Consider the following 11,064-nt stretch of genomic DNA (forward strand, 5'->3'; position numbering starts at 1 on the left):
CTTTGGCCTGCATAGATTTTTCTTCAGCTTTATATTGCCACTGAATGGGAAAACATTTCTGCTGCATTTTGACACGAACGATGTTATTTCCCTTTGGATCATATATATCACATGTGTCTCCTTCAAAATGAATTGAATATCCATTTTGCATCATTTGTGGGACACTAAGTAAATTTTGATCCAAATTTGGAACATAAAGAACATCATTAATTTGATATGTTCCTTTCTTTGTTTTCACGGCAACAGTACCTTTACCTTCAGACTTCACCATTTCTCCATTGCCCATTCTTACCGGTATCTTAATAGATGGGTCTATTTTGGTGAAAACATGTGAATGTTTGGTCATATGGTTTGTGCAACCACTGTCAATGAGCCAAGCATCCTTCTGACTATTTCCATTCTGACAAGCATAGAATAGATGATTTTCTTTCGGATCTTCCTGCTTGTTGGTTTTTGAGTCTACACTCATTTTCATGATGATTGAATTTTTTGCAATGATTGCACTGGTGTTTTCCTTTGTGCCAGCAATTCTTTTCTGCATGGTTTGTCTTCTTGCATATAGAACATGGAGGAAATTTACTCTTTTTCTCAGCAGTTTTGGTATAGATAGGACTACATTGATTTGATGTGCCTCCTTTATTATTCCGTTTAAAAGGAGATATTTTATGCTTAGATTGGAAAGCTCCTTCTCCAGATGTTTCATTTCTTCGAGACATTCTGTCTTCATGAATTTGTAGGGATACTATCAACTCGGAGATACTTAACTGTGTGAGATCTTTCGATTCTTCTATCACAGTTACAACTGTATCAAATTTTTCAGATAAACTAACCAACATTTTTTCTATAACCCGTTGGTCAGTTATACTTTCTCCATTTGACTTCAGTTCATTAACCAGCTTAATTACTCTGGAAGAGTAATCTTTGATTGTTTCTCCTTCTTTCATTTTCAAGTTCTCAAATTCTTGTCTCAAATTCTGAAGCCTTATTTTTGTCATTTTCTCGTTTCCTTCAAATTCAGCTTTCAAGATGTCCCATGCTTGTTTTGCTGAAGTTGCATTCATGATTCTTGGAAATATTGTATCGGTGACTGCAAGATGAATTTTGGCTAGTGCTTCAGCATCTCTTTGTGGCCAATCAATCTGTGTTGATGTTGGTGTAGATGTGGTGGCAGTCTCCCCATCTTTAGGTATGCCATTTTCCACGACATTCCATAAGTGTTTGGTTGCTTGGAGAACAACCTTCATTTTAATGTTCCAGAATTTATAGTTTTCTCCATTAAAAATGGGAATGATTTGTTGCTGATTTGAACCAGAATACGCCATTATTTTATTTTTCTGCGGAAATAAGATATTGGCCCTTTTGAACTTAGAGCTCTCATACCAAATGTTAGATATTTTTAGATAATTGTGCTGATAGTGATAGTGCAGAGAAGATAAAAGAGAATAAAATGTGTTTATAAAAGATATAACTCTTCTACTTAATTGATTACAAATTATACAATCCTATTTATATTGTTGGGTTGAATATAAATATAGTAAACTTATACCTATACACCACTTATATTGGTGGCTGTTATTTATATTGGTTTACAGCCTTTTATTGTTAAAGGTTTATATTTAATGAATATAAACCTGTATTTTATTTATTAACTAAAGAAGTTATTCACTGTTTAAACAGTATAGTAAATGAATGACCTAATATCTTAGCAGTTTCAGGCTTTCCTCGGAGACCTGAGGACGCAGACGAGATAACAGTTCCTGATGCCTGAAACCAGTAAATAACCATGTGCCATATGCACACTTCCCTTCACTACACGTTGACCATCTATTGAATCCAGTGGACCTATGAAACTCTGTGTGGTAGAAAAACAATATTTCTCCCATCTTTTTACTTCCAACATATTTCTTCAGCTCAACAAACTTCTTCTTAAAGAGGTACAAGCCAAGGAGAAAGCTCGCCTCTTCTGCATCATTCCATAAATCGCCACAGACTCCAGAAACCAAAATGTAACAAGGATCTATCGTCTCTCTCACACTTCCAAATATTGAAAGCGGGTCAGTTGATTGAGTAGAAAAGTCCAGCCTTTCATCTTTCTTTTTCTCTGAGACGGCGCTGATATTTCTGATCCATGTGATTGGTACTGGTAATCCCACTAAAAAAATCAAAGGGCACATAATCTTTGTTTTCAGTGTCAACCGGCCTGTTCAGATAGCTACGATACTCAGGTCCGGTTATAAGGTCTGGAATTGCAGCCTGGAATTTTCCATGAACACGAGAAGCTATTCTGGTTCCCTAAGACACCATATGATTTAGCTGGTACCATCTGATTGAAATATCGATCAGTGCTCAGTACTAAACCTAATATATACATCATCCATTATAAGAAAGGAGATAGAAACTCATAAATATATATATCATTCATTATTAAGGACAAGCTGATACCAACTCAAAAAAAAAATATCCATAATTGGTATGTACTAGACCTAATATATATAAATGATGATTTTAATATCATGTACCACTTCATAATAAGAAAGAGCTACATAATAAGAAAGAGCTAAATATGAAGAGGATAAATCTAGCACATGTAGAGTTTATATCTTACAAAATGAGTGCAACTATGGATAGCTCAACATTCAATATATCAGTGATGCACTAAACGATCGAGAAACGTATAAAATACAATGTTGATTTTGCAGAACAATTTTAGCATCATGAACAAATAATAATTAATAGTTATTTCAATGCTAAAACTAATTTTACGCTTAATCTCCCTTGAGAATACATGTTCAATATTTAAACTTGAACACATACGCATTCTAGTTTGTGAAGCAAAAAGAATTTGTATATTTCTAATTGTACCAATGAGTATAATTATACAAAACCCAAAACAATGGTAACCTGATTTACATGTTTTAGCATGACCAGTACCCTAGAATATAGTTATATAGTTACCAGAAGACAAGGTTTAAATTCAAGGAGGCGGACATGCATGACTATTCAAATACTATTTTGTTATATATTTTCATAGAAGTTTATGTGTAAAGAAATGAGTAACGCATAATATATAAAAGAATCATATATACATAAAAGATTGAAGGAGCATGGTTTAAAACATTTATTAAACAAGGACACCACAGTACATCATCGAAAAATTACTTTTAAGTTAAAAACAAGACCTTTAAGTTCAATTATGACTGAAATAAAAATAAATCATTGATTTTTCTAGCTCAATGGGCATCTTAACGTATATTAGCCTCCTCATGGTTACTCTACATTCATGTCTTATGCAAAGCTACTGTTAATATTATGGATAAGGTATAGTATATTCATGTATATAACATACCATATCCTTGATATCGTAAATTCTTTGACTTTAACAATTTCGATTAGTTTTGCTACATTGATGGCTCATGCTAGAGGCCGGCTCCATATATAGGCAAGTTAACATTTTTTTAAAGACGGAGAGAGCTTTGATCTGTACCGTGCAATAATTCAAATATACTTTTGAACAAGAAAATTAAGAGATCATATCTTTTTATTCCTTTCTCCAAACTCATATTTGTCATAATCAAAAAATGGAAAAAAAAATATGCATATCACTAATAAAGAAAAGAACCTGGCAAGATAAAGTAAAATAGTGTGTAAATTAACAAAGTTTATGGATAATATAACATGTAACTATTTGTTAATTTTTTTGATATTTGCTCATTTTGAATTATAATATAAAAAAGAATAACTTTGGTGAGTTTTGATAGTGATAATATATTTATATTAATAATTTAATATTTATATCTCTAATTAATACAATAAATTTTGGAAGCAGAAGGTAGATAATCTTGAATATATAATAAGAAAAAGAAATTATCAAATTTTGAACTTGTAAATTCTGGGAGACACCACTCCAAGAGTATATCTAGAACTTTCCATGAATAATTCTAAAGATTATGTGTACTTAAATCACCCTACCCAATATGACAAGAACAAATAGTGTTAGTATTATGTATAATATGTGCACAAGCTCTGATCAAATATAATTCTACTCTACTTAAGCAACATTCTGCATAATCGTCTGAGCATTATAATTCCTAAAACTTAGAATTTCTACTCGGAAAAAAGAGATCGAGTATATATAGTTAATGAATGACCTATCTCAGCAGTTTCTGGCTTTCCTCCCAGACCTGAGGACTCAGACGAGCGAGATAATAGTTCCTGATGCCTGAAACCTTTGAATAACCATGTGCCATATGCACGCTTCCCTTTTCTCCGGCCCTTCACTACACGTTGACTATCTATTGAATCCAGAGGACTTATAAAACACTGTGTAGTAGAAAAACAATATTTTTCCCATCTTTTTACTTCCAACAAATTTCTTCAGCTCAACAAACTTCTTTTTAAAGAGGTACAAGCCAAGGAGAAAGCTTGCCTCTTCTGTATCATTCCATAAATCACGACAGACCCCAGGAACCAAAACGTAACATGGATCTTTTGAAAGCGAGGCAGTTGATTGCGTAGAAGAGTCCAGCCTTTCATCTTTCTTTTTCTCTGAGACAGTGATGTGACTGGTACCGGTAATCCCACTAAAAAACCAAAGGGCACATGATCTTCATTTTCTGTGTCAACCGGCCCTGTTCAGATAGCTACTGGACTCAGGTCCTGTTATAAGGTCTGGAATTTCAGCCTGGAATTTCTGCCAACACGAGGAAGCAATACCATCTGATAGAAATATCGAAACATTTACTAAACGGGAACACCGTTATACATCATTGAAAAATTATTTTTATGTTAAAAATAATACTTTTAAGTCCAATTATGACTGAAATAAAAATAAATCATTAATTTTTCTAGCTCAGTAGGCATTTTAACATACATTACCTCATCATGGTTACTCTGCATTCATGGCTTATGCAATGCCCTAATTATTTAATATTATGGATAGGGTATATATAGTATATTCATATATATAACATACCAAATCCTTGATACCTTAAATCCTTTGACTTCAACAATTTGGGTTAGTTTTGCTACATTGATGGCTCATGCTAGAGGCGGGCTCCATATATAGGCCAGTTAATATTTTTTTAAAGACGGAGAGAGCTTTGATTTGTACCGTGCAATAATTTAAATATACTTTTAGAAAATTAAGAGATCATATATATATATCTTTTCATTCCTATCTCAAACCTCACACTTGTCATAATCAAAGAATGGAAAAAATTGCATATCACTAATAAAGAAAAAAATCTGGCAAGATAAAATAGTGTGTGAATTAACATAGTTTATGGATATTAGATATAACAACGGTCTTTTGGGAGTGCTCTTGGAAATTCCGTGATGTCAGACAATGTAAAAAAGTGTTGTTGTAGAAATCACATGTGACATGACTGTTTGATAATTTTTTGATACTTGCTTATTTTGAATTATAATATAAAAAATGAATATTTTTGATGAGGTATGATAGTGATAATATCTTTATATTAGTAATTTAATATTTAAATCCCTAATTAATACAATGAATTATGGAAGCTGCAGGGAGATAATCTTGAATATATAATAAGAAAAAGAAATTATCAATTTTTGAACTTGTAAACTCTAGGAGACATCATTCCAAGAGTCTAAAGATTATGAATTATGAATAATTCTAAAGATTATGTGTACTTAAATCACCCTACCCAACCTGACAAGAACAAATAGTGTTAGTATTATGTACAATCTGTGCACAAGCTCTGATCAAATATAATTCTACTTAAGCAACATTCTGCATAATCCTGAGTCTGAGCATTATAATTCCTAAAACTTAGAATATCTACTTGGAAAAAAGAGATCGAGTATATATAGTTAATGAATGACCTAATATCTCAGCAGTTTCTGGTTTTCCTCCCAGACCCGAGGACCCAGACGAGATAATAGTTCCTGATGTCCGGAACCAGTAAATAACCATGTGCCATATGAACGCTTCCCTTTTCTCCCTTCACTACACGTTGACCATCTATTGAATCCAGAGGACTTATAAAACACTGTGTAGTAGAAAAACAATATTTCTCCCATCTTTTTACTTCCAATAAATTTCTTCAGCTCAACAAACTTCTTCTTGAAGAGTTGCAAGCCAAGGAGAAAGCTTGCCTCTTCTATATCATTCCATAAATCACGACCGAACCCAGGAACCAAAACGTAACATGGATCTATTGTCTCTAGCCCTCACACTTCCAAATATTTAAAAGCGACTCAGGTGAATGAGTAGAAAAGTCCAGCCTGTCATACTTCTTTTTCTTTGTGATGTTGCTGATATTTCTGATCCATGTGACTGGTACTGATAATCCCACAAAAAAAGTAAAGGGAAAATAATTTTTGTTTTCTATGTCAACGAGCTTGTTCAAATAGCTACAGTACTAAAGTCCTGCCTGAATTTCATCCTGGAATTTTCCATGGACACGGGGAAACTATTCTGGTTCCCCTAAGACACCATATGATTTAGCTGATACCATCTGATTAAAATATCGATCAGTGCCCAGTACTAAACCTAAGATAATACAAATTCCATTTTACTTTAAGAATAGATAAATCTCACTCCCTAACTGATTTTATCTTTAAGAAGATGGGAGAAATATCTTTAAGAGTATGAGACGACAAAGGAGGTATGGTACCATGGTTCCACATACACAATCGGATATAAAATTTTGTGTAGTAAAAAAAGATATTTCTACCATCGTCCTACTTTCAATATTTCTTACTTTTAGAGAAGTAGAATCATAGGAGAAAACTTGCCTCTTACATTTGCAAACTTTTTAAAGATCCAATAGTTTTATTTATGATAATCTTAAGTCTTTTTTATTTTTGTGCAATTTTATTCGGTGGCCGACACATAATTAAATTTTAGTGGGGTCATAATATATATATAATAGTGAGAGAATTAATAAAAAATATGTGATATTATATAGAAAAAATGAAAGTTTCAGAGCAACGGTAAATTATTTGTGCGCTGAAATTGGTTACCAATTAATTTAATTATTAATGGGGCCTGTATAAGCTAATTAAATGGCTCAATTTGACAGCCCATCCCCCGTTTCTTTGTTGTAGGGCCAATTTGACGGGCCCATTCCCTGGTTTCTTCCGTGTAGGGCGTGATTTTATTTGAACCTTTTTATTCAAAACCATACCTTTTTATTTTTTAAGAAATTTATGGTTCAAATTCAACAACTGTTAATGGAAATATATACATATATATATTACTCCCATTAGTTGTTCGAGTTAGAGATCTTTTAATTTCGTAATTTCTAAAGTGTCAATATTTCTTGTTTTTTATAATTTGCATCTTGATTTTTTTCTTATGACCATCATTTGGATTAATGTAGTGAAATTTTATATATCAAGGAATACTTAATTATCCTTTAAGTATTCTCCATGAAATTTAGTTCTAAGGATTTTTCTCATTTGTGTTGAGTTAATTGGAGAGGTGGAGTTGTGTATAAATCCATCAAGTGTCAACAGAAGAAGGGAAAACTAGTGCTTCGTTTCAGCCTAATTGGGCCGGGGGTAGTATATATCAAAAGAGAAACCGGGATGGATTTCTACCAGAATCATTGTTAAGATATTCTCCGCTCATGGTTAGTCACACTTTTTGTATCATCTGCATTTAATTCATCTGCATTTAATTCATAAGCAACATTATCAAATTTTGCATTGAGAGAGCCATCTCAACAACCCCAATATCTTCATTTTTTTTGGACTTCTTATTTGGACTTTACCTAAGTTTGGAACATCTTTTTTGAAAGTTATATTAATGTATGAAGACACCAGTAAAAAAACCGAATTTTGTCAAACATTGCCATGGTGCCACCATCAATCACACCAGTTCCACTTTCCCCAGTTATATATGACCTCATTATTGCTTAGTCCATCAGGTCTTGATCATGATGTCTCAGTTAGCACATTCATTCTACTTCCGCCTTCTCTTCACTGTCAAATCTCCATCTACCAGGGCTTCAAGAGCTCTTGCAGTAGGTAGTTTATTCCTGGTACTCTGTCTCCTAGAGTTCATGTGAATAGGCTGCTCTGGAGCACTCTTATCTGCAGAGGTATGAAGTGCACAGCAAGCATCCTGTTGGATGCTCGTGATATCATCTTGCACGTTTGCTAAATTTGTCATGAACATGCCAGATTGAGAATTTTCTTGATCATAAGAATCATCATCTTGAGAAGCTCTAGTAGTGCTCCCACAAGGGTTTCCTTTGGGGGAACTGGTAAATGGCCGCCTATTTTGGGATGAGCTTACTTGAGAAAATGCTTTGCTGTTTGGGTCAAGAACATCTGAGCAGCCACCACGAACAAGATATCCAAATCTCGGAACCAATGGAAATGTGCTCCTGTCGGAACCTGTGTCCTCATTAGTACAAGCAGTTGTAGTCCCGTGACTTTCCCTGACTGAAAGTGAAGTATCAAGATTATCTCTCTTCAGCTTTTGGCTCAACTGAATATCTACTAGTTCTGGAGCCTGCTTGTCGTCGTACAACTTCTTTTGCTTTTCTGCTTTCGTTATGGTTTCTGGACCATCAATCCGAACAAGTTGGTTTGAACTACTTGTTTGCTGATCCACCGACACGTTTTGGATGCAATTGGATTTAATAGTTGAGACAAAAGAATTATCCTCCTCACTGTGTCGGGAAACAATTATCATTTCTGATGGCAAAGTTTTCAATTTTTTGGATTTGACAGATTTTCCATTATCGAGGCTTGTATGAGGCAAAGAAAAATGACGCTTCTTAGGAAAATTTTGCTGCTCCTTGGTCTCCTCAATCAACCCCTTCTCTTCCTTCTTCTCCCCTTCATCATAAGTGTCAAGCTGAAGAAGCTCTGGTTCAGAACCAACCTTACTCAAGACATCTTTAAAAGATTCAAAATAGTGGTTTCCTTTAACTAATTTTCTTGAAAACTTCTCAACACAAGGAGGAAGAAAGACCAGAGAAGCTTTGTTTTTTGGCTGTTCTGAGTGCCATCCTCTTGCCAGCAAACGGGGCCAGACGGCTTCCCAAAACAAATCACTAGACTGAACTTTGGTTAAACGACAACTTCCAGTTAGAATCTTCACAATCTCAGCATGTTCAAGATTGGAACATGCTTCACCAACAGGTATCCGCACAGGCCTACGGACCATGCTTGTTAGATCTCGGTTTCCTTTTCCAATGGCAACTGAATTAACAAAGGTTTCTAACCCTACAATAGATTTTATAGAGAACACATATTCGGTTAGCGACATGTCCTTCTCTGCATATTTTTCAGTCACCTGCCAATTGAGCACAAAAGCAGAGAAATGAGAGCAGTTAATTTCACTCACAGAAAATGAACAGAGAAGTTCCCCTATATATGTCAGGCAGTGAAAATCATTAATTAAGACACGAACTTCACTCACATAAAATAGCCACTAACCATTAACTCGATCGACCAATCAATAATGGTGAATACCAAAACATGTATAGGGATCTTAATTAAAAATCACAGATATTTTTTAGAGTAAAAAATCGAGTTATAAACTTCCCTGACAAGAACAAAAAGTGTTTAGTAATATGTACTATCCGTGCACAAACTCTGGTCGAATATTAAATAGACGATCTTACCTGCTGCAGAATCCTGCATTGTGTATTTGTTTTTTAAGTTGACTGGGTAGTGTGAGCATTATAAATATTCCTACAACTAAAATTTTCTACTCGGAAAAAAGAGAGTATAGTTAATAAATTACCTCCCTCAGCAGTTTCTGCCTTTCCTCGGAGACCTTAGGACTCAGACGAGATAATAGTTCCTGATGCCTGAAACCTTTGAATAACCATGTGCCATATGCACGCTTCCCTTTTCTGCCTTCACCGCACGTTGACCATGTATTAAATCCAGAGGACTTATAAAACGCTGTGTAGTAGAAAAACAATAATTCTCCCATTTTTTTACTTCCAACAAATTCCTTCAGCTCAACAAACTTCTTCTTAAAGAGGTACAAGCCAAGGAGAAAGCTCGCCTCTTCTGTATCATTCCATAAATCACGGAGGACCCCAGGAACCAAAACGTAACATGGATCTGTTGAAAGCGAGTCAGTTGATTGCGCAGAAAAGTCCAGCCTTTCATCTTTCTTTTTCTCTGAGACAATGCTGATATCTCTGATCAATGTGACTGGTACTGGTAATCCCACAAAAAAATCAAAGGGCACATGATCTTTGTTTTCTGTGTCAACCGGCCGGTTCAGATAGCTACTGTACTCAGGTCCTGTTATAAGGTCTGGAATTTGAGCCTGGAATTCTCTACCAACACGAGGAAGCAATACCATCTGATAAAAAAAGTCGATCAAAATTACAAAATGATGAAATTCAATATTACTAAACCTTATAATAAGAGGAGCATTTTCAAACAAAACTTGGGTTTATTTTCTAAAGACAAAAGGTGAAATTTTTGGAGCATTTAAAAATTTTAAATCTTTGGTTGAGAGAGAAAGTGGATGCTTTATTAAATCTCTAAGCTGAAGTGATGGAGGTGGAGAGTTTAACCGTAAAGAATTTGGTCAGTTTTGCTAGGAAAATAGGCGTCTACTCACTGTTCCAAGATCTTCACAACATAACGGAGTTGTGGAACGAAAAAATAGGACCATTTTAAATATGGTTCGAAGTATGCTTAAAAGTAAAAGCATGCCGATATATGGAATTCTGGGCTGAACCGGTAAAATGTGTATATTTATCAAACCTATGTGCCTGAAGAGTGTACATGGTTTGGCACATGAACAAGCATGGAGAGGGGAAAAACCTGATGTTTCTCACTTGTGTGAATTTGGGAGCATCACTTATACATGTTCCGGATTAAAAAAGGACTAAGCTTGATCCAAAAAGTGAGAAATTCGTTTTTATTGGCTACAAGTTTTATAATCCTTCTACCGAAAAACTTGTAATCAATAGAGATTCTCATTTTGATGAAAAAAAATCATGGATTTGGGAGGTGCCTGAAAATGAGGTGTACATCATCTTTCCCCGTCAAGAAGAAGAAACATCGGAAAATAAAGATGATATCACACCAGATCATTCTCCTAGCTCA

General features: G+C 34.6%; 2 protein-coding genes across 2 annotated transcripts; both read right to left on the reverse strand.

The window, feature by feature from the left end:
- Window positions 1-389: 389 nt before the first annotated feature.
- Window positions 390-1,322, reverse strand: LOC135149666 (uncharacterized). The gene has a single exon (XM_064085446.1). It carries the CDS (start codon window positions 1,320-1,322, stop codon window positions 390-392), a length of 933 nt encoding a protein of 310 aa, XP_063941516.1.
- Window positions 1,323-7,936: 6,614 nt separating this feature from the next.
- Window positions 7,937-10,309, reverse strand: LOC108201595 (uncharacterized). The gene is made up of 2 exons (XM_064085448.1): window positions 9,734-10,309; window positions 7,937-9,280 (listed from the first exon to the last, which is right to left on the reverse strand). The coding sequence occupies exons 1-2, from the start codon at window positions 10,307-10,309 to the stop codon at window positions 7,937-7,939; spliced, it is 1,920 nt and encodes a 639-aa protein (XP_063941518.1).
- Window positions 10,310-11,064: the final 755 nt, after the last annotated feature.

Source organism: Daucus carota, chromosome 9 (genome assembly GCF_001625215.2).
Source record: "Daucus carota subsp. sativus chromosome 9, DH1 v3.0, whole genome shotgun sequence".
NCBI classification, from domain to species: domain Eukaryota; kingdom Viridiplantae; phylum Streptophyta; class Magnoliopsida; order Apiales; family Apiaceae; genus Daucus; species Daucus carota.